Genomic DNA, 24864 nt, shown 5'->3' with positions numbered 1-24864 from the left:
GGAAAATGGCACTGGCCAGGAAGGAGGGACCGGCTTCTTCTTCAAGTAAGGTAGGAAGCGGGTGCCCCCCCCCCCCCCCCCGGCGCAATTATTTCACTTTTTAAACATCTTTATAGTAACGGTATCATCAAGATGCCTTTTTTAAACCACTCCCCCCTCTCACCGGGGCCCACCGTGGCTCTCTACACCCCTGGTTCCTGCCCAGTGGTCAGGGCATTTTGACAGTGCAGTGAGCTTTGAACCCAAGTCACCATTATGTAAGAAAAGAGGAAGAGTGAAGACAGTCACACATAGAAACCCATCTAGAGTTTATTATACAATATTTATAAAGAAACCAAATATGAACCTCAAATAATTCAGAGGCCCTTATAATGCAGGGAGGGAGGTTGGAGTACAATGATTCAAATGAACATTATGAAACCGAGGACTAGAGTTTTATTGGTACCATACAGGACTCAATGGCACAAACTATGCAATGTCATAATGACCGCACATGTTGGCAAACCCTACAGGAAGATGGGGGTTAGGGTCATGTATATGTCACCATTTCACAACAGGGGGAAAAATAAAATCCTAAACAGACAGGGGCTCATCCCCTCATACATTGTACCGCCGGATAACAAAGAAAAAAAATCTGTAGTAAGCATACATTTAAATATACATATATATATTCTAAGAGTCTCTAAGAGTCTCTCACATTACCTCCCACAGCGGGGATTTACATAGGATCCTGACATGGGTAATGGATATATTGCTGTAGTTTACAATTATGGAAAGACAGAGCGGAAAGAAGGAAAACAGCTGTTGTTACAAGCAAAAGAGGGAACTCGGGTTCATCAATGTCACACATACAGTCATTAAAATAAAACTAGAAAAAAAAGGTTTAATTTAAAACATTTAACAGAACATAGAAAGATATTACGGAGATCAGAACTTTATGCAGAAGACTTGTGGCTGTACACACTGGAGGAGCAGACATTATACAGGCTTAGCCCATCGATATTCATGAGAATGCTGCCTAGCCAATCAGAATCAGGCATTCGGACACGGTGTACAGTGTGCAGATTGTAAGTTTGTGAGCAGGGCCTTCCTACCTCTACGACTGTGTTATTACCCAGTCTTGTTTTTTTCACTGTTTTAGCTTATCGCTGTTTCCAATTGCTGCACTATATAAAAATCTCTTTTAATAAATGAATGAGGTCACCAAATTCTAGTAAATCATTTGGTTGCATTGTTATGAATATTGGTTTTGCCCAGAATCAGAGCACACCCGCTGCGGAGAAAGATGTAGAACAGCCCAGGATAATACGGCTTTGGCTAACTCACATTAATAATCTATGTGAACTAATACTAGCACCTTGTACCTTGGTGCCTTAAAATGTATATAGTTTCTAGATTTCTCACATTCAGGTAACTTATATAACTGCGCCCATCCCTACGTGAAAGAACATATTCACCTTTAAAAGACAACATCAATGAATAACACATTGGGGAGGTCAGAGCAGCTGACGCGGTTACCTTTATTACATATTATACCTGTCTGAATGTTTATATAATTGTGTACAGTAGTTGTGCTCCCCCTAGTGGTTTACTGTAATAGTACAGGGAAAACATATCTAAAGTAATAGTGTACATACATGAATACACCTATGTACATACAGTATACACCCACAGGATACATATGATATCCCAGCAGAAGGGATATTGACTGTCACTATACCGACAGCAACACCCCATCTGCCGGAATCCCGGCAGCGAATCCCCTCGCTCGCCAAAGGTTCTGTTTCCACTCGGTTGGTGGCGTGGACCCACCAACCGAGTGAGCATACCAGGCGGGTGTTGGGATTCCAGCGTCCGTCTCCTGAACACCGGGATCCCAATAGCTGGAGTATTGACTGCATCCCACACCTCTTGTATGAAATGACCAACAGGACAGTGGCAGAAAACAAATATTTAAATGTATCATGCAGTTCATTAAAAGGTGCAATCCCAATTTATTTTCCTCCTGCCAATACCCTCTCTGCGAGGTCCGTGGAGAGTGAGGTTCAGGTGGGAGAAGACGTTACATGGTACCACAAACTGCAGCTCTATACTCCCGCCTCTATTTGCCATGTTTCCACCATCACCATAGCACACTGGGTCACAATGTTTGCCCCGCCCACTTCACTATAGAAGCACCCGAGTATGGGATATTTCTAACATTTCCTGGGAACCTGGAAGCTCTCCTCAAAATATGTGAGTCTACCAGAAATTCAGGAAGAGGGGGCAAGTATGACTTTAGACATTTGTATGATTGCCATAGCAAAAATGAGAACATACCAAAACAACCAAAAACATTTCCTCTCTTTGCTTTGTCCCAGGAAAGTGGAACCCGATATCAGTCTGAGCCAGTCACCAAGCTCCTTGGTGGTCATGTGACAGCAGAGAGAGAGAGAGAGAGAGAGAGAGAGAGAGAGAGAGAGAGGGGGGGGGGGGGCTTTAGGCTATTAATGTATTACTGCTCACGACAGCATGCGACTGGCAGCACCTGACAATTGGAACAATTAGGCTGGGTACACACTAGAACAGTGTGTATGCCGGTCAACATTGCACCCGGTGGGGCAAGATGTTGGTTGGTCGTACAGACTGAATGATACACCGCAATATCGTTTATTACTTGCAATCAGCAGCAAGGTGTCGGGAGCCGGGGCGCCCCTTCGGTCATGGAGCACAGTTCAGAGTATGCAATGAGAGTGATTGCATTCCCTAAATGTCACATTACTGAGGGATTTAGGTGCCCCTGGAATATTTGCACCATAAACATAGGTGTCTAATGGGAGTACTGGATGTGACATAGTCAGGTTCAACTTCTCAAAATATTATGTCAGATTTAACATTACCAAATGGCCAACTTTGTGTGTAAACAAAGAGAATTCTGCGTGAGTAATGGAAAGCGATTACATTAAAGGAAATGTTTTACCGAAGGTGTCGCCATCATTCAACACAACAAGATCACAGTTGGTCAAATTTAGCGCTTGCAAGAAATCTAAGAAACACTAGAGAGTGAAATCTAAAGAAAATATGATCCAATTTATTTTACGTGTGAAACAAATTACAATACAGCTTTCTAGGTCATATTGGACACTTGCGTAAGTCTGTCGTAACATGAGGAAGGGAGTTTATTTGGTGATCAACTAGATAAGTGAAACAGTAAATGGGATTGTTAAAAATGACCAGAAAGCCAATTACTGTGACTGGATGAGCAACACCTGCCCATACGTGTATGGGTCATAGGGTCAACAGTGATTAGGGCGACACAGCAATTAGGTCGACATGGAAAAAGGGTGACATTAGTTGTTTTTTTTTAGGTTTTTTTGGTGCCATTTTCATTGTAAAGTGACGGGGAACCCCAATAAGTGCACCGTGTCTGCTCGTCATGCTTCGGGCAAAGTTACTGTTCCCAATCATAGCCCACGTGTATCGAAAAGTATGAAAAAGTAAAAAATAAAAAAAAAGTTAAAACCGCATGTCGACCTTTATCCATGTCGACTCAGTGACCCTGTCGAGCTAATGCATGTCAACCAATAGAGGGCACCCTAATGACTGGCGACCTAATGACCATGGGGGTCATTCCGAGTTGTTCGCTCGCAAGCTGCTTTTAGCAGCATTGCACACGCTAAGCCGCCGCCTACTGGGAGTGAATCTTAGCTTATCAAAATTGCGAACGAAAGATTCGCAATATTGCGAAAAGACTTCTCTGCAGTTTCTGAGTAGCTCGAGACTTACTCTGCCAGTGCGATCAGTTCAGTGCTTGTCGTTCCTGGTTTGACGTCACAAACACACCCAGCGTTCGCCCAGACACTCTTCCGTTTCTCCAGCCACTCCCGAGTTTTTCCCAGAAACGGCAGGGTTTTTTCACACACTCCCATAAAACGGCCAGTTTCCGCCCAGAAACACCCACTTCCTGTCAATCACATTACGATCACCAGAACGAAGAAAAAACCTCGTAATGCCGTGAGTAAAATACCTAACTGCATAGCAAATTTACTTGGCGCAGTCGCACTGCGGACATTGCGCATGCGCATTAGCGACTAATCGCTCCGTTGCGAGAAAAAAATAACGAGCGAACAACTCGGAATGACCCCCATGTGCACTGCGCATACACACAGCCATAACTACATGAAGTGCATTAGGGCTTTACATGAAGATTTCTATCTGCAGAAAAGTAGGAACAGGACGAGAGATCATGATGACCTCCTGACTCTGGACACACACACACACACACACACACACACGGTAAAAAGATGGACGTTTACAGGGCAGAACTAATTTTCAACAATGGTTTTTGGCGATGCAGTAGTCTTTTCATGACTACACACCACGCAGTGCAAGTGACCAATTAAAATGAAACCAAAACAATTGTGCAGAAACATTGTATATATCAGTGTGTCCCTACCATAATCTCTTCAATAGGACTAGCAAACATAAGGACTAGACATACACAGAGGCCCAAATGTAATAGCCTGCGATTGGCAGGAGCCGGCACAATTCCATCAAGAGCTGCTTTAAATCTCTCAATGGCATCAAGTCATCTGCCGCAAACCGCAACTTTTTACATTTGCCCCTGAATGGGAGACACATGTGAAAGAGCCTAGGCTCCACCTATCCCATCATTCACGGGGGGAGAGGGCACAACGTAACTGGGTGTGAGGTGATCAGTCAGATACACCCATTGCCTCCACTGATAAATGATGGGATCACCCAGGAAGAACATTGGGCCTGATTCAGGTTTGTTTGCAAAGCAAAAAGTACACAGCTGGGTAAACCATGTGCACTGCAGGTGGGGCAGATATAACATGAGCAGAGAGAGTTAGATTTGGGTGGGTTGTGTTCAAACTGAAATCTAAATTGCAGTTTAAAATAAAGATGTGGAACATTTGTAGGCTACATGCAAAAGCAGCCAGTATTTATTTTGCACAGAAACAATATAACCCATCCAGATCTTACTCTGTGCACATGTTTTATCTGCCCCACCTGCAGCACAGCATGGTTCCGCCCAGTTGTGTGCTTTTCAACTTTTACTAACAAACCTGAACCAGGCCCTCTGTACTCTCAATACAGGTGGGAATTTTATGGGCAGAACCAGTATATAATAATGACAATGCAGCATACTTATTTACTAGAATCCGGCAATTCTCTTTAGAAGATAATGTTATAATGGTCCTTTGCCTGCCCCCCCCCCCCCCCCCCCTTCTCCAATACTAGACAGCACTTATTGAACATCTACAAGAGGCCCATGTGCGCCGGTGAACTTGTATGCAAATCTGAATGTGTTCCAGATGTGTGAAAACTGACTGACTGAACAGGTCGATTATTACGACACAATGCAGATAGGCCCTGCTTTAGTGCACATTCTCGCGTCCTCCAGTGTCTAGTGCATTTACATCCACCACTTACAGGGAGTCAATAGAACCCTAAGACAGAAGAACTGGTGGCTGTTCAGCTGTTGTAGAACAAAAGGTTTTACCATGCAGAGACTCTGCCGGAGAGGAGGTAGTTAGCAATGAATATAACTGCCCTCATTGGACATGAAAAAACTTCTTAAGTTTTAGGTTTAAGTTGAAGAGATTTTATATACTGTATATCATGACATATCTAGCTTGCCAATTTCTTTGCCCTTGAATATGACATGGCTTAGCTCTGTGCATATGCAGCAGGTCTGCATGGTACCCAATTTGGGGGGGGGGGGGGGGGGGGACCACACTGAGTCTGGCTGATATGAAGGTCTGTGTGAAAAAATATATATATAATAATAAAACAAAAATTAAATAGACATTTTTTTAGCACAGGTTTTCCAAATAAAGGACAAAAAGAAAAATAATAATAATAATAATAATAATAATAATAATAATCATAATAATAACCCTTTAATTATTTTGCTTCCAACAAAGTCTGTTTTGACTCTGCACTGGGATTTGAAGACCTTAAAAGGGGGTCTTGCACCTATACACAATTTAAAATTAGATCGTAAAAGTTACATAATTACAGTGAACTGGTGACCATAAATCAACCCCATTTTGTACATCCCTCAATATTCCGGACCCCTACAAAAATGGGAACATGGGAATATCCCTCGAACCCACCCCCAAATATCGTATCGGCTCTATATATATAAAAAAGTAATCTTTTCTAAATGATAATACATTAATACTAGAATTACACACTGCTTTCTACGGAGCGGAAAATATACAGGCACAAGATACACAAAACCCAAGCGAGAGAACAGCTGGGTGAGGAGAAGGGAGAGAGAGTATCACACAGTTTTACATATAAGAAACACTTTCTCTTCTCTTCCACTTGGAGGGATTACAAAGGAATTCTGCAAAGTCTTTCCTTGGTTTGAAGCTTTTGGAACTGTATAAAACAAGATTCCCCAGAGATATAGAATAAGCTAGTACAAAATCAGGACAGCATTTTTTTAACTTACTTTTTTAATAATATTATTTAAAAATAAAACAAGAAAACAAAACAAAAACAGAAAGAAAAAAAAAAGATAAAAAATAAAATTAAAATAAAATAGAAAAAAAAAAAAAACCCCGCAAGCAGGAATGAGGCACTGTGGATCCTGAAACTACAACATTGTCGGCTATTGACTTAAGGTAAGGATTGTGGACAATGATCTGGAAAAGGAAAAACAAACGAAAAAGGAAATACCTAACAAACTTAGTAAATACCACCGCCATGACAGAAAAGATGGCTAGCAGCGTACAATAGGTACTTTACGCTGCCAGTTAAAAAAAAAAAAAAAAAAGAAAACGTAACTGAAGAAAGCAGGACCATATGATTTCTTGGATTGCATATACCCTCCTGCAACTACAATACCTTCTTTGAGCCTTCTAAACCCCACCTGCCCTTTCCACCAAAGGCATCTGGACCACCTAGGCAGATATGTTCACTTTGAATGAACGTTGAATTCAAAATAAGAAACAAATCTCCCTAGATAATACAGCAAATAAAGACCATAGTATTTGGTAATGTTGCAAGGAGGAAATGTGCAAATTAAAATGTTTTTTTTTTTTTTTTAAATATTTCTAGAAGTGGAATACACCTTTTAATTTTTTTTTATTTTTTTTTTTTAAAAGGTCAACTCCCCCTACAGAGCACTTTATTGCCTAACAAGATTTCTGCTGTCCTAAAAAACAATACATTTGCTATGTATGTACAACTGTATACACAAAACCCTACTTTGGGCAACAGAACTCTGAAGGTGGAGTTCCCCTTTATCCCAGTGTCCATAAAAACAAGGCTATGTACAATTTAATAGCATGCTGACCACCAGGCTACATACAAATACTATGTGGTTAGCCAAATCATTTTACTGCTCTGTTATTTGAAAATGTGAGGATTCCACAAATGCCCTGGCAAGGCCTTTTATAAAAGGCGAATATTGGTGGAGAGCCCTGTATAGGATATGCCCTGGATGCCTGGTATTACCTTTAGGTACAGGGTTTGCTCTGCTTATAGTACTTAAAAAGGGCCCTATAGGTATAATTATAAAATGGGACAAAAGATATATTTGAGGCTTGAGAGAAGTCCGGTCGAAAAAGCTGCGAGAACGAGGCTGATCAATTCACTAGGAACCAGTGACGCTCCTGAGGCATGAGGCATTTTGTTCATGCCTCATGGATGGCACTAGTTCCTAGTATATTGATTGGCTGAAGACTTGATCGGGCCATAGAACAATTACATCTTAGACCCCCATTTATGTGTAGTTATTAGTCCACAGTACCTCAGTCCAGCTCACAGTAACCCCTTTCCTAAAAAAGGTATGACCTGCAGCAAAGGTGTTCCAATTTAAAATGTCTTTTTTTATTTCAATTTACAGGTAGATAAGTTTGAACTTTTATTTTTTTTTCATTTTTTTTATTTTTCTCGTCTTTTATTTTAAAACAACATTTTTTTTTTTTTTGTTCCTCCACATCGGCCTGTTATACACATATATATATTTGTTTTAATCTATTTATTTTTGTTTGTATTTTTTTTTCTTTACTGTGAAGCCTGTGAGGTTGGGTTTTCAGATTTGCTTTCTTGGCTTGAGGGTGGTTTGCTGTTCCATGGGCTGTTGGCGCCTAGTGCGGGAGAGTTATTGAAGCTGTCCTCGTCATCAATCCCATTGGCAGCATCAAACTGAGTGTTCTCCAGGCGGGTTATCAGTCGCTCATCTTCGTCCCCAAATTCTCCTCCCATCAGGGTTGGTTCGCCCACCACCATTACATCCTGAAAGGGAAGAGTTCCAGAAACATAATCAAGGCAGAGGCGTGTCCCTTCCTTCCACTACTACGCGTGGTCAGAAGCGGCTTCTTGGAGGTCAGGGGGAAGCTGCGGCCTGCAAAAATGCATGTAACGTAAGGGATGTAGGATTAAAGCCCTACCGTCATTTCAAAGAAGCATGTGTTACTCATTATGGTCTAACTTCCAGGACAATTGTAGCGTCTGCTTATACGGAAGACCTGCGCCAGCCGCCTTCCAATCCGCCCACCCGCTTACCTCCCCAACAGTTCAAACTGGGAAGTAGAGGCGTTCAAGGCCCGCCTCCGGCAAATCACAGCCCACTAAGGAGTTAGGCCCCACCCCTAAGACATGAAACCCCACCCCTTTTCAGCTGTGAAAACTGCGACTGTTGGACGGTAAGCGCTTACAAAGAGCATGAACAGCGTTCAATGCAGGCAGCAAAGGAATCACTGGTCTTGGGAGTAAAATAGATTTGTCACATTTGTTCTGAAAAAGTGTTGCGCTGTGAAAATGGACTGTAACCCATAGCAACTAGATTTTTTTTATTTTTAGTAAACTGTAGTTTAAAGAGAAAGAGCAAACTTCTGATTAGCTGCTGTGGAACAAAACCGAGGAGGAAATTTATCAAAGCTTGAAGAGAAAACATACCAAACAATCAGCTTCGTTCGGTCATTTTACAAGCTTTGGGGTCTATGGGGGAGATGTACTAAGCCTTGGAGAGAGATAAAGTAGAGAGATATAAAAGTACCAACCAATCAGCTCCTAACTGCCATGTTACAGGATGTATTTGAAAAAATAAGAATTTACTTACCGATAATTCTATTTCTCGTAGTCCGTAGTGGATGCTGGGAACTCCGTAAGGACCATGGGGAATAGCGGCTCCGCAGGAGACTGGGCACAAAAGTAAAGCTTTAGGACTACCTGGTGTGCACTGGCTCCTCCCCCTATGACCCTCCTCCAAGCCTCAGTTAGGATACTGTGCCCGGACGAGCGTACACAATAAGGAAGGATTTTGAATCCCGGGTAAGACTCATACCAGCCACACCAATCACACCGTACAACTTGTGATATGAAACCCATTTAACAGCATGATAACAGAGGAGCCTCTGAATAGATGGCTCACAACAAGAACCCGATTAGTTAACAATAACTATGTACAAGTATTGCAGACAATCCGCACTTGGGATGGGCGCCCAGCATCCACTACGGACTAAGAGAAATAGAATTATCGGTAAGTAAATTCTTATTTTCTCTGACGTCCTAGTGGATGCTGGGTACTCCGTAAGGACCATGGGGATTATACCAAAGCTCCCAAACGGGCGGGAGAGTGCGGATGACTCTGCAGCACCGAATGAGAGAACTCCAGGTCCTCCTCAGCCAGGGTATCAAATTTGTAGAATTTTGCAAACGTGTTTGCCCCTGACCAAGTAGCTGCTCGGCAAAGTTGTAAAGCCGAGACCCCTCGGGCAGCCGCCCAAGATGAGCCCACCTTCCTTGTGGAGTGGGCATTTACAGATTTTGGCTGTGGCAGGCCTGCCACAGAATGTGCAAGCTGAATTGTACTACAAATCCAACGAGCAATAGTCTGCTTAGAAGCAGGAGCACCCAGCTTGTTGGGTGCATACAGGATAAACAGCGAGTCAGATTTTCTGACTCCAGCCGTCCTGGAAACATATATTTTCAGGGCCCTGACAACATCCAGCAACTTGGAGTCCTCCAAGTCCCTAGTAGCCGCAGGTACCACAATAGGCTGGTTCAGGTGAAACGCTGAAACCACCTTAGGGAGAAATTGAGGACGAGTCCTCAATTCTGCCCTGTCCGTATGAAAAATCAGGTAAGGGCTTTTATAAGATAAAGCCGCTAATTCTGACACGCGCCTGGCCGAAGCCAGGGCCAACAGCATGACCACTTTCCATGGGGTTCACTACGGCTGGCCGGCGGTCGGGCTCCCGGCGACCAGCATCCCGGCGCCGGGAGCCCGACCGCCGGCTTACCGACAGCTTGGCGAGCGCAAATGAGCCCCTTGCGGGCTCGCCACGCTACGGGCACGGTGGCGCGCTACGCGCGCCACACTATTTTATTCTCCCTCTATGGGGGTCGTGGACCCCCACGAGGGAAAATAAGTGTCGGTATGCCGGCTGTCGGGCTCCCGGCGCCGGTATACTGAGCGCCGGGAGCCCGACCGCCGGCAAACAGAAGACCACCCCTTTCCATGTGAGATATTTCAAATCCACAGATTTAAGCGGTTCAAACCAATGTGATTTTAGGAACCCCAAAACTACATTGAGATCCCAAGGTGCCACTGGAGGCACGAAAGGAGGCTGTATATGCAGCACCCCCTTGACAAACGCCTGAACTTCAGGAACTGAAGCCAGTTCTTTCTGGAAGAAAATCGACAGGGCCGAAATCTGAACCTTAATGGATCCTAATTTTAGGCCCATAGACACTCCTGTTTGCAGGAAATGCAGGAATCGACCCAGTTGAAATTCCTCCGTTGGGGCCTTCCTGGCCTCGCACCACGCAACATATTTTCGCCAAATGCGGTGATAATGCTTTGCGGTCACATCTTTCCTGGCTTTGATCAGGGTAGGAATGACTTCTTCCGGAATGCCTTTTTCCTTCAGAATCCGGCGTTCAACCGCCATGCCGTCAAACGCAGCCACGGTAAGTCTTGGAACAGACAGGGTCCTTGCTGGAGCAGGTCCCTTCTTAGATGTAGAGGCCACGGGTCCTCTGTGAGCATCTCTTGAAGTTCCGGGTACCAAGTCCTTCTTGGCCAATCCGGAGCCACGAGTATAGTTTTTACTCCTCTCCGTCTTATAATTCTCAGTACCTTGGGTATGAGAGGCAGAGGAGGGAACACATACACTGACTGGTACACCCACGGTGTTACCAGAGCGTCCACAGCTATTGCATGAGGATCCCTTGACCTGGCGCAATACCTGTCCAGTTTTTTGTTGAGGCGGGACGCCATCATGTCCACCTTTGGTTTTTCCCAACGGTTTACAATCATGTGGAAGACTTCTGGGTGAAGTCCCCACTCTCTCGGGTGGAGGTCGTGCCTGCTGAGGAAGTCTGCTTCCCAGTTGTCCACTCCCGGAATGAACACTGCTGACAGTGCTATCACATGATTTTTCGCCCAGTGAAGAATCCTTGCAGCTTCTGCCATTGCCCTCCTGCTTGTTGTGCCGCCCTGTCTGTTCACGTGGGCGACTGCCGTGATGTTGTCCGACTGGATCAGCACCGGCTGACCTTGAAGCAGAGGTCTTGCTTGGCTTAGGGCATTGTAAATGGCCCTTAGCTCCAGGATATTTATGTGAAGTGATGTCTCCAGGCTTGACCACAAGCCCTGGAAATTTCTTCCCTGTGTGACTGCTCCCCAGCCTCGCAGGCTGGCATCCGTGGTCACCAGGACCCAGTCCTGAATGCCGAATCTGCGGCCCTCTAGAAGATGAGCACTCTGCAACCACCACAGGAGAGACACCCTTGTCTTTGGTGACAGGGTTATCCGCTGATGCATCTGAAGATGCGATCCGGACCATTTGTCCAGCAGGTCCCACTGGAAAGTTCTTGCGTGGAATCTGCCGAATGGGATTGCTTCGTAGGAAGCCACCATTTTTCCCAGGACCCTTGTGCATTGATGCACTGACACTTGGCCTGGTTTTAGGAGGTTTCTGACCAGTTCGGATAACTCCCTGGCTTTCTCCTCCGGGAGAAACACCTTTTTCTGGCCTGTGTCCAGGATCATCCCTAGGAATAGAAGACGTGTCGTCGAGATCAGCTGCGATTTTGGAATATTGAGAATCCAACCGTGCTGCCGCAACACTACTTGAGATAGTGCTACCCCGACTACCAACTGTTCCCTGGATCTTGCCCTTATCAGGAGATCGTCCAAGTAAGGGATAACTAAAACTCCCTTCCTTCGAAGGAGTATCATCATTTCGGCCATTACTTTGGTAAAGACCCGGGGTGCCGTGGACAAACCAAATGGCAGCGTCTGAAACTGATAGTGACAGTTCTGTACCACAAACCTGAGGTACCCTTGGTGAGAAGGGTAAATTGGGACATGGAGGTAAGCATCCTTGATGTCCAAAGACACCATATAATCCCCTTCTTCCAGGTTCGCAATCACCGCTCTGAGTGACTCCATCTTGAATTTGAACCTTTGTATGTAAGTGTTCAAGGATTTCAGATTTAAAATAGGTCTCACCGAGCCGTCCGGCTTCGGTACCACAAACAGCGTGGAATAATACCCCTTTCCCTGTTGCAGGAGGGGTACCTTGATTATCACCTGCTGGGAATACAGCTTGTGAATGGCTTCCAATACCGCCTCCCTGTCGGAGGGAGACGTCGGCAAAGCAGACTTTAGGAAACGGCGAGGGGGAGACGTCTCGAATTCCAATTTGTACCCCTGAGATACCACCTGAAGGATCCAGGGGTCCACCTGTGAGTGAGCCCACTGCACGCTGAAATTCTTGAGACGAGCCCCCACCGTGCCTGAGTCCGCTAGTAAAGCCCCAGCGTCATGCTGAGGACTTGGCAGAAACGGGAGAGGGCTTCTGTTCCTGGGAACTGGCTGTTTGCTGCAGCCTTTTTCCTCTCCCTCTGCCACGGGGCAGAAAAGAGGAGCCTTTTGCCCGCTTGCTCTTATGGGGCCGAAAGGACTGCGCCTGATAATACGGCGTCTTCTTATGTTGAGAGGCTACCTGGGGTAAAAATGTGGATTTCCCAGCAGTTGCCGTGGCCACCAGGTCTGATAGACCTACCCCAAATAACTCCTCCCCTTTATAAGGCAATACTTCCATATGCCTTTTGGAATCAGCATCACCTGACCACTGCCTCGTCCATAACCCTCTTCTGGCAGAAATGGACAGCGCACTTACTCTTGATGCCAGTCGGCAAATATCCCTCTGTGCATCACGCATATATAGAAATGCATCTTTCAAATGCTCTATAGTCAGTAATGTACTGTCCCTAACTAGGGTATCAATATTGTCAGTCAGGAAATCCGACCGAGCCACCCCAGCACTGCACATCCAGGCTGAGGCGATTGCTGGTCGCAGTATAACACCAGTGTGAGTGTATATACATTTTAGGATATTCTCCTGCTTTCTGTCAGCAGGTTTCTTAAGGGCGGCCGTATCAGGAGACGGTAGTGCCACCTGTTTAGACAAACGTGTGAGCGCTTTATCCACCCTAGGGGGTGTTTCCCAACGTGCCCTATCCTCTGGCGGGAAGGGGTATGATGCTAATAACCTTTTAGGAATTATCAGTTTTTTTATCGGGGGAAACACACGCTTCATCACACACTTCATTTAATTCCTCAGATGCAGGAAAAACTACAGGCAGTTTTTTCTCACCAAACATAATACCCTTTTTAGTGGTACTTGTATTATCAGAAATATGTAAAACATTTTTCATAGCCTCAATCATGTAACGTGTGGCCCTACTGGAAGTCACATTCGTCTCTTCATCGTCGACACTGGAGTCAGTATCCGTGTCGGCGTCTGTATCTGCCATCTGAGGTAACGGGCGTTTTAGAGCCCCTGATGGCTTTTGAGACGCCTGGACAGGCACCAGCTGAGTAGTCGGCTGTCTCATGTCATCAACCGTCTTTTGTAAAGAGCTGACACTGTCACGTAATTCCTTCCATAAGCTCAGCCACTCAGGTGTCGACTCCCTAGGGGGTGACATCTCCATTACAGGCAATTGCTCCGCCTCCACACCATTTTCCTCCTCATACATGTCGACACAATCGTACCGACACACAGCACACACACAGGGAATGCTCTGATAGAGGACAGGACCCCACTAGCCCTTTGGGGAGACAGAGGGAGAGTATGCCAGCACACACCAGAGCGCTATATATATATATATATATATATATATATATATATATATATATATATATATATATATATATACAGGGATAACCTTATAGAAGTGTTTTCCCCCTTATAGCTGCTGTTTTATTAATACTGCGCCTAATTAGTGCCCCCCTCTCTTTTTTTAACCCTTTCTGTAGTGTAGTAACTGCAGGGGAGAGCCAGGGAGCTTCCCTCCAACGGAGCTGTGAGGGAAAATGGCGCCAGTGTGCTGAGGAGATAGGCTCCGCCCCTTTTTCGCTGACTTTTCTCCCGCATTTTTATGGATTCTGGCAGGGGTTAAAATACATCCATATAGCCCTGGGGGTTATATGTGATGTATTTTCGCCAGCCAAGGTGTTTTTATTGCTGCTCAGGGCGCCCCCCCCAGCGCCCTGCACCCTCAGTGACCGGAGTGTGAAGTGTGCCTGAGGAGCAATGGCGCACAGCTGCAGTGCTGTGCGCTACCTTGGTGAAGACTGATGTCTTCTGCCGCCGATTTTCCGGACCTCTTCTTGCTTCTGGCTCTGTAAGGGGGCCGGCGGCGCGGCTCTGGGACCGGACTCCGAGGCTGGGCCTGTGTTCGGTCCCTCTGGAGCTAATGGTGTCCAGTAGCCAAGAAGCCCAAGCTGGCTGCAAGCAGGTAGGTTCGCTTCTTCTCCCCTTAGTCCCTCGATGCAGTGAGCCTGTTGCCAGCAGGTCTCACTGAAAATAAGAAACCTAAAACTAACTTTTTCTAAGAAGCTCAGGAGAGCCCCCTAGATTGCACCCTGCTCGGTCGGGCACAAAAATCTAACTGAGGCTTGGAGGAGGGTCATAGGGGGAGGAGCCAGTGCACACCAGGTAGTCCTAAAGCTTTACTTTTGTGCCCAGTCTCCTGCGGAGCCGCTATTCCCCATGGTCCTTACGGAGTTCCCAGCATCCACTAGGACGTCAGAGAAATGACAGTTAGGAGCTGATTGGCTGGTACTTTTTCTCAGTCCACTATCACTCTTCAAGGCTTAGAACACAGACCCCTTTTAGCTCTCTCCAAACTTTTATAAATCTCCCCAACTACAATCTAATCATCACTATCCCTTATCGCAACGGTCCACAGAGCATCGCTACTAAGCAATCCGCAGAGAAGAGGACACCAATAGTGGACAACAGCTGGCGACGTTCAGTGACAGGAGAATAAAATCTACCTGGTGCTATCCCACGATCCTGTCTCTTTTGGACTTCTCCGAAGCTTAGCTGCTATGTCCTACACCACTATATATGCAATACTTTTCATTAATCCCCAACCACCACTCCCCACGGGACATACTGACATGGTACATGACTCTTTTGGAACCAATGATCCCTATATTATTTGCATTGAACGGTGTTCACAATCTACGTGATCACTGCACGGAACTTCATGGAACAGAAAGCGGCTCAGATGCAAGAAATACACAATTAAAAATAATAGTAAATGTATATTCTGATCCTCCTATATCTAGGTGCGTTTTGCCTCTACTACAGAACATGGTCAACACAAGTTATATCACAAGGGTGGGTGGAACAGAGTACAAAGAGGGAAGTGCAATAGGATGCTCTAGCTTGTGGTAAAACACACCTAGAAAACAGCCGGGTCATGCTTCTTCAGTAAGTTTAGACACTTGCTTCTACAAATAAAAATAGTGGTTTACTCCATACTATGCGGCGACTTCATAAATATACTGCGAACTGCAAGACAGTCATGACTCTCCAGAACCAGCGCCCGCAGAGGACACCCATTCATCTCAGCATAAAATGCCTTTTCCTTCTCAACGGTCGGTATATTTCTTAACAGGAGGATAAAATAAAACACTCTGAGTGCCAATGTGATTTAATAATATTTCACAGGAGTCTTAGCAATAACACAGACTTTGTAAGTTGAGAAGAAAACGTTTTGTTTATAGTTATAGCAGCTAATGGGACAGCTGATAAGTTTCCAGGAATTGTCGCTCGGCTTTTTAAGATAAGGGGGAATAATTAGACTACAAATCATGGCGACGTCCTAGATAGGCGTTACAAAGGCACGTTTCACTCTGGTACAAAGGTACGTTTCACTCTGGGTGTTTGCGCTGGCCCTGGAGAGCATTACACACATTTGCAGGCAGGGGCCAAGATAAAAAAGGTAATTTTCAAAACATTTCACGTCTATGAAAAATTACAGGAGTAAGCTAAACATGGCCACAGAGAAAAAGACTGCGCAGTTAGGAGAACACATATACAGGAAATTTAAAGAGCCAATGCCACCGTGTGAGATAAATCCAAAAAAGTATTTAACGTAATTCATTTCGGTTTTGTATGGAAACATGTTTTTTGCTGTTCATCAGGTTATGGGTTTATTCAATTAAACACATATAATGGAATCTCTAGTGCCATATAAGCTCATGAGCCCCAGGATACTTATCTCTGATCTTTCTATGAAGGAAGAGATGTGAATTAGGGTTGAGGGGGTTGGGGGGAAATTAGCAGAGTAGATATAGAGCTCAGAGGGGCATTTCCTGCTCACTACCTACATTAGGTGTCATGTGACTGTGGTTGCCATAGGGAGCTGGTGGTTCATTGCAGTCTACCACTCCTCCTAGATTGGTCACCATGCTTTACCATTCATTAGGATTTGCTCAGGCACTAAAGTGGTTATCCGACTGTATGAAAGGGGTGGCAATTGCTTTTCTCTATATAAAAACCACAATAAACGCCACTCTTCCTACAAGATCCTGCTCCACACCTATTATCAGATATAAACCTATGACATATAATAATAGTTATGGGACTGGTACATTTCACTTTTAGGTTCTAGAAGCGTTTTTGCTTCCAACTGCAAATCCAAATAATCTATATAGCTCCAGCATGGCCAACTCCATCCTGGATGTGCAATGTTTTAGACCTCACTGAAGTGTTTGGGTGGTCAGGAAGCGGTTAAACCTGCAACTCAGCCCTTGGCAGACTGTCCCCATAAACCCAAACAGGAAAAGGAATATGCAAAACCAGCCGCTGCCTGAGAACACTCAGCACCACAGTGTGCACAAATACCTCGAGCTAATTCACGCTGTTGGACGATGGCCCAACTCTCCGTACAATGCAGAACGACTGCTGCAAAGGAAAATTACAGCAGCAACACTTCAGTTTTGCTTTCTCCTGACTTGTGTTTCCAAAGTGGCACTGGCCCTTTAAATATATCCTTCACTGGCCAATATAGTCAATGATTTAAAGAGACAACGTCAACTTTCATTCACTAACATTTCAGTGCAGGAATTCATTATATTATATCAGTGTTTCCCAACCTCGGTCCTCAACGCACGCTAACAGGACAGGTTATAAGGATAGCCGTACTTGAGCATAGGTAACTTAATTAGTACTTCAGTTGTTTAGATTTGAGCATCTATGCTCAAGAATGGATATCCTTAAAACCTGGACAGTTAGTGCGCCTTGAGGAGCGAGGCTGGGGGACACTGTATTACATGATAAGTGAATCAGGAAAGGCACCACTGTCGCTGTAAAGTGGCATCTGGATAGACAGGGGTAGGAGTGGTGTAACGGAGGAAGAATAGTAAATAAAAGATGATGCTTACAGGTACCTGGCTGGAGAGGGCGAAAGTACTGGCCGGACTCTTCTTCTTACTGTTACTGTTGTTTGTGTTGCCCCCTCCAGAGCTCATTGTGCTGCCACCAGACATCTTCCTTTTCCTCCTCTTATTGGGGGCCTGTCGGGCTGGCTCCGCTGCAGGAAAAGGAAGAGAGCAGTCAGACTTATTATTACATTATATTTATAAGGCGCCACAAGTGTTTCGCAGCGCCGTACAAAGGACAGTACAGGGAGACAAAACTTAGCATTACAGTAAATAAATAACAATAGAGTACAGGTAACAAAGAGCACCACAATTCTCCAAGACATAATACAGCTTAGATGTAAGTAGCGAGGGAGTAATCATCGTACTACTTGGGGCTGGCGGCCATAGATGGAGATGAGCCTTCACCAGCAGGAGAAAAAGCAGGTAAAGATGGTCGCTGAGTAGGAGAGAGCTGTGAGTGAAATGTGTGGAGAAGAGGGCTTTGACAACAAGAGGAAAGAGGGCCCTGCTCTGAAGAGCTAACAGTCTAGTGGGGAGGGGCGAGAGACATGACATGAGGTGCAAGCAAGCGGGAGGTAGCCTGATGGCAGGATGTAAACAAAGCAGAGATGTTAAAGGCATGAGGCAGGGGGATGGAGGAGCAGCCTCAGGACTAGGTTATGCATCGGAAGGTCTGGGAGAGTCTAATGGAGGGGGGGGGGGGGCACGTTCCACTGAAGGGGTGCAGCACGGGCATAGTCTTGAACTCGAGCATGGGAAGCAGTCACCAGGGTAGAGGAGAGGCGACGATCATTGGTTGACCATAGGGAGGAGTATGAAGGGAGAGGAGGTTGGAGATGTAGGGAGCAGTGGACTTACATGGGGAACACGGTGCCCTGACTCCAGTGTGAGAAGTAACAACCAAAAGGTGCTTACCAGGTGGTGCTACCATCCGCTGCCATTTCTGGAAAAGACAAGTCTTTAGGCAATCGCGAGGGCTTAAACTGTACGTCTTGTGCCGGGACATAAGCTCCTGCATTGGCTCCAGAATGACACACAGCTGCGGGGGAATAGAGAAAACAGCAGCGTTTCACCAATAAAGTTACAAAAAATACAAAAAATAAACCAACCCCACAACGGAACAGCTGTCTCAGCTTCAGGTGCGATTTTGATGTCCAATTAGGACGTTTCATACACCACACAACATTTTGAAAGTCGGTACAATATTTACGTACAGAATATATAATCAGTAATCACTCAGCACAGGTTAAAGCTTACTTACTCGGAGGTAGTTAAGCGTAGAATTTGAAAGTCCACATCTTGTGATGTTCTTTGACAGCTGGTCCAACATTTGGGGGTCCTGGGCCTGAAAAGTTGAGAATAGACGTAGAAGTGTAACAGCGGTAAAAAGTGGAGCAGTCGCTATGAACCAGTACAGGCATGCAACTCTGTTAGCTGGACCAACGTTCAGCCCATCGACGCACTAGTGATCTCATAAAGGCACTTCATCCCTAAATTACCCCTTCTTCATTTATATTAAGGGGTGGAGAGGCTGCGGCCCTCCAGCTGCTGTTGAGCTACACACCCCAGCATGCCCTGCAACAGTTTTAGCTTGTCCAAATAGGAAAACTATCGCATGGGATGTGTAGTTCAACAGAGGAAGAAGAAGAGGAAGAAGAAGAAAGAAGAGGGGAGGGAGGAAGAGGAGGAGGAAGAGGATTATTATTATTATTAATAATACATAATATTTAATGTAAAAAGATATTTGATATTGAATAATAAAAAATAATAAATAATATTTTCATAATTAAATAAAAAATTATTAAGCAATTGCAAAAATAAAATAAAAATAAACCAAACCATGGCCCTCATTCCGAGTTGATCGCTCGCTAGCTGCTTTTAGCAGCTTTGCACACGCTAAGCCGCCGCCTACTGGGAGTGAATCTTAGCTTATCAAAATTGCGAACGAAAGATTAGCAAAATTGCGAATAGACACTTCTTAGCAGTTTCTGAGTAGCTCCAGACTTACTCGGCATCTGCGATCAGTTCAGTCAGTTTCGTTCCTGGTTTGACGTCACAAACACACCCAGCGTTCGCCCAGACACTCCTCCGTTTCTCCAGCCACTCCCGCGTTTTTCCCAGAAACGGTAGCATTTTTTCAAACACTCCCATAAAACGGCCAGTTTCCGCCCAGAAACACCCACTTCCTGTCAATCACATTACGATCACCAGAACGAAGAAAAAACCTCGTAATGCCGTGAGTAAAATTCCTAACTGCATAGCAAATTTACTTGGCGCAGTCGCACTGCGGACATTGCGCATGCGCATTAGCGACTAATCGCTCCGTTGCGACAAAAAAATAACGAGCGAACAACTCAGAATGACCCCCCATATTTTTTGGGATTACTTAGGGCCTCATTCGTCTACTTTACCAGTGTCAACACTGGGATACACCGGAAACATGCTATGGGTCATAAAGGGTTAAATGGTGGCGGCGATATCAGAGACTGCATTCTCTTAATTATTGGTTCAACGTGCACCGTGAGGAAGTAATGGTTCCAGTATGAACTCTGGAGGCAGGTCACGTAATAGTACCGTACAGCGTTCAGTCTCTCTCTGCACACAACTTACATGCATGGCGAGAATACTCCGGGGAATGAGCTCTCGATGTTGCCGGATACTGAAATGCCAGGTTTTTATCCTCATCATGTCGTCAAACATAAACTCGAGGTATAATCGCCCCTCTACGCACACCTAGAGAGAGAGAGAGAGAGAAGGGGAGAGAATTTGGATAGATCAAACAACATGTATTACATTGGTGCATAAAGAAAAAATAAAAAGAATAAAAGAAAACATGGAAATAGGTTCTGGTTCAATATTAGATGAAGTCAGAACAAATATAATGAAGATCCGCTTCCAACTGAACTCTACGTCAACACTAGTTGCCTTATTCATCTGCGACCTCTAGGTGGCAGCACTTGCATTTGTTACAAGAAGAATTCAACTGCGCACACTTAACTGCAGTGTGAATGAAATGTCAATGGATGTTGGTAAATGCATGTTGCACCAGGTTCTGAGGTTTCTTGTGTTACAGTTAATTTAAAAACACACACACAAATCTAGACATTAGTACATAATGCTGCAAAGCGAGAGAGGAATACAAAACTAAATGATAAGACTGTACTGGACTTGGGAATAAAGTAAGACAGCAAGTAACTCTACCTTGGAAAACCCATGCTGCACTGGGGCAGATGTAACATGTGCAGACATTCTAAATTGTATTTGTGAGCTACATGCAAAAGCAGCCACTATTTACCCTGCATGCAAACATAATACACTTATCTGCACCCCTTCCAGTGCAGTATGGTTTGTCCAGGTGCAAAGTTAGTGATTCTTTCTTACTTTATTCCCAACTCGGAATCAGGCTCTTGGTCATTTGAATATTATAAGTAGGGGGTAACTGCAAGCTATGGCCCCTGGGAAGATTATGGGCACACAATTTAACAAAGCCGTAAACTTGTTTTATTCTGCTCGATTTTGTTTCAGTGCGGCCATGAAACCTTGTTCCTCATCTGTCTGCCTACCTGTGTGAACATGGGTTTCCCGTGTTGTGTGACCATCGTGCACTGATCACAGTCAAGGGAGACGAAGTTATTGTGGAATGACTCCTTGGGGTGTTTCAAGACGTAGTACAGCTCTGTGGCTCCACCCTCGAATATGCTTCGGAAATACCGGGGAATAAGCGTCCGTCCGATTGCTGAAGAGACACACAAGTCATCGTTAGGACAATTCAGACAGATCTCACTGGGCTGACGTGTATTATACTGCAAGGTAACTACAGTGACACTTCTAAACTCCTGTTTGAGATATAGGGGTCTATTCATGAAGCAGTGAAAAGAATGGAGATGTGAGCCAGTGGAGAAGCTGCCCATGGTAACCAATCAGCACTGAAGTAACATTTATCAAGTGCATTTCTATAAAATTAAATGTAGTAGCTAACTGGTTGCCATGGGCAACTTCTTCACTGGTTCTCTTCTCCACCCTTCTCACTGCTTCATGAATAGGCCTCATACTTCTCAAAAGGATTACTTGTTCAAGAGACCCATGGTTTACGGACAGTGGAGGCTGCCATATTGGGAGTTCATCCAATGCCCTTAGGTCACAGGTTCTCAAACTCGGTCCTCAGGACCCCACACGAATCATGTTTTGCAGGTCACCTGTAGATTTTTAAAATGTGATAATTGGTGATACACAGTGCAGCTGCCGGGTGACATGGAAAATAAGAATTTACTTACCGATAATTCTATTTCTCGGAGTCCGTAGTGGATGCTGGGGTTCCTGAAAGGACCATGGGGGAATAGCGGCTCCGCAGGAGACAGGGCACAAAAAGTAAAGCTTTAGGATCAGGTGGTGTGCACTGGCTCCTCCCCCTATGACCCTCCTCCAAGCCTCAGTTAGGATACTGTGCCCGGACGAGCGTACACAATAAGGAAGGATTTTGAATCCCGGGTAAGACTCATACCAGCCACACCAATCACACTGTACAACCTGTGATCTGAACCCAGTTAACAGTATGATAACAGCGGAGCCTCTGAAAAGATGGCTCACAACAATAATAACCCGATTTTTGTAACTATGTACAAGTATTGCAGATAATCCGCACTTGGGATGGGCGCCCAGCATCCACTACGGACTCCGAGAAATAGAATTATCGGTAAGTAAATTCTTATTTTCTCTATCGTCCTAGTGGATGCTGGGGTTCCTGAAAGGACCATGGGGATAATACCAAAGCTCCCAAACGGGCGGGAGAGTGCGGATGACTCTGCAGCACCGAATGAGAGAACTCCAGGTCCTCCTTAGCCAGGGTATCAAATTTGTAGGATTTTACCAACGTGTTTGCCCCTGACTAAATAGCCGCTCGGCAAAGTTGTAAAGCCGAGACCCCTCGGGCAGCCGCCCAAGATAAGCCCACCTTCCTTGTGGAATGGGCATTTACATATTTTGGCTGTGGCAGGCCTGCCACAGAATGTGCAAGCTGAATTGTATTACACATCCAACTAGCAATAGTCTGCTTAGAAGCAAGAGCACCCAGTTTGTTGGGTGCATACAGGATAACAGCAAGTCAGTTTTCCTGACTCCAGCCGTCCTGGAACCTATATTTACAGGGCCCTGACAACATCTAGCAACCTGGAGTCCTCCAAGTCCCTAGTAGGCGCAAGGCACCAAAATAAGCTGGTTCAGGTGAAACACTGACACCACCTTAGGGAGAGAACTGGGGACGAGTCCGCAGCTCTGCCCTGTCCAAATGGACAACCAGATATGGGCTTTTTTGAGAAAAAAACCACCAATTTGACACTCGCCTGGTCCAGGCCAGGGCCAAGAGCATGGTCACTTTTCATGTGAGATGCTTCAAATCCACAAATTTGACTGGTTTTAAACCAATGTGATTTGAGGAATCCCAGAACTACGTTGAGATCCCACAGTGCCACTGGAGGCACAAAAGGGGGTTGTATATGCAATACTCCCTTGACAAACTTCTGGACTTCAGGAACTGAAGCCACTTCTTTCTGGAAGAAAATCGACAGGGCCGAAATTTGAACCTTAATGGACCCCAATTTGAGGCCCATAGACACTCCTGTTTGCAGGAAATGCAGGAATCGACCGAGTTGAAATTTCTTCGTGGGGCCTTTCTGGCCTCACACCACGCAACATATTTTTTGCCACATGTGGTGATAATGTTGTGCGGTCACCTCCTTTCTGGCTTTGACCAGGGTAGGAATGACCTCTTCCGGAATGCCTTTTTCCCTTAGGATCCGGCGTTCCACCGCCATGCCGTCAAACGCAGCTGCGGTAAGTCTTGGAACAGACATGGTACTTGCTGAAACAAGTCCCTTCTTAGCGGCAGAGGCCATAAGTCCTCTGTGAGCATCTCTTGAAGTTCCGGGTACCAAGTCCTTCTTGGCCAATCCGGAGCCATGAGTATAGTTCTTACTCCTCTACGTCTTATAATTCTCAGTACCTTAGGTATGAGAAGCAGAGGATGGAACACATACACCGACTGGTACATCCATGGTGTTACCAGAACGTCCACAGCTATTGCCTGAGGGTCTCTTAACCTGGCGCAATACCTGTCCCGTTTTTTGTTCAGACGGGACGCCATCATGTCCACCTTTGGTATTTCCCAACGGTTTACAATCATGTGGAAAACTTCCCGATGAAGTTTCCACTCTGCCGGGTGGAGGTCGTGCCTGCTGAGGAAGTCTGCTTCCCAGTTTCCATTCCCGGAATGAAACACTGCTGACAGTGCTATCACATGATTTTCCGCCCAGCGAAAAGTCCTTGCAGTTTTTGCCATTGCCCTCTTGCTTCTTGTGCCGCCCTGTCTATTTACGTGGGCGACTGCCGTGATGTTTTTCCCACTGGATCAATACCGGCTGACCTTGAAGCAGAGGTCTTGCTAAGCTTAGAGTATTATAAATTTACCCTTAGCTCCAGTATATTTATGTGGAGAAAAGTCTCCAGACTTGATCACACTCCCTGGAAATTTTTTCCTTGTGTGACTGCTCCCCAGCCTCTCGGGCTGGCCTCCGTGGTCACCAGCATCCAATCCTGAATGCCGAATCTGCGGCCCTCTAGAAGATGAGCACTCTGTAACCACCACAGGAGAGACACCCTTGTCCTTGGATATAGGGTTATCCGCTGATGCATCTGAAGATGCGATACGGACCATTTGTCCAGCAGATCCCACTGAAAAATTCTTGCGTGAAATCTGCCGAATGGAATTGCTTCGTAGGAAGTCACCATCTTTACCAGGACCCTTGTGCAATGATGCACTGATTTTAGGAGGTTCCTGACTAGCTCGGATAACTCCCTGGCTTTCTCTTCCGGGAGAAACACCTTTTTCTGGACTGTGTCCAGAATCATCCCTAGGCACAGCAGACTTGTCGTCGGGATCAGCTGCGATTTTGGAATATTTAGAATCCACCCGTGCTGTTGTAGCAGTATCCGAGATAGTGCTACTCCGACCTCCAACTGTTCCCTGGACTTTGCCCTTATCAGGAGATCGTCCAAGTAAGGGATAATTAAGACGCCTTTTCTTCGAAGAAGAATCATCATTTCGGCCATTACCTTGGTAAAGACCCGGGGTGCCGTGGACAATCCAAACG

At 45.4% G+C, this 24864-nt stretch overlaps 1 protein-coding gene across 10 annotated transcripts in view; it reads right to left on the bottom strand.

The window, feature by feature from the left end:
- Window positions 1-287: 287 nt before the first annotated feature.
- LDB1 (LIM domain binding 1) overlaps window positions 288-24864 on the bottom strand; it is a 243577-nt gene continuing 219000 nt past the window's right edge. For 4 of the 10 annotated variants that reach the window (XM_063962362.1, XM_063962363.1, XM_063962366.1 and 1 more), the window contains exons 6-11: window positions 21283-21455; window positions 20330-20452; window positions 18981-19064; window positions 18635-18758; window positions 17720-17868; window positions 288-8256 (exon numbers count right to left, since the gene is read on the bottom strand). In XM_063962362.1, coding sequence (XP_063818432.1) covers window positions 8026-8256; window positions 17720-17868; window positions 18635-18758; window positions 18981-19064; window positions 20330-20452; window positions 21283-21455 — 884 coding nt within the window. In that variant the 3' untranslated portion in view covers window positions 288-8025. The other 6 variants (XM_063962368.1, XM_063962370.1, XM_063962369.1 and 3 more) reach the window with 6 other exon arrangements.

The sequence above is a fragment of the Pseudophryne corroboree genome, chromosome 3, assembly GCF_028390025.1.
Source record: "Pseudophryne corroboree isolate aPseCor3 chromosome 3, aPseCor3.hap2, whole genome shotgun sequence".
NCBI lineage: Eukaryota > Metazoa > Chordata > Amphibia > Anura > Myobatrachidae > Pseudophryne > Pseudophryne corroboree.
The sequence above is the reverse complement of the archived record's forward strand: the minus strand, read 5'-3'. Positions and strand labels throughout refer to the sequence as shown.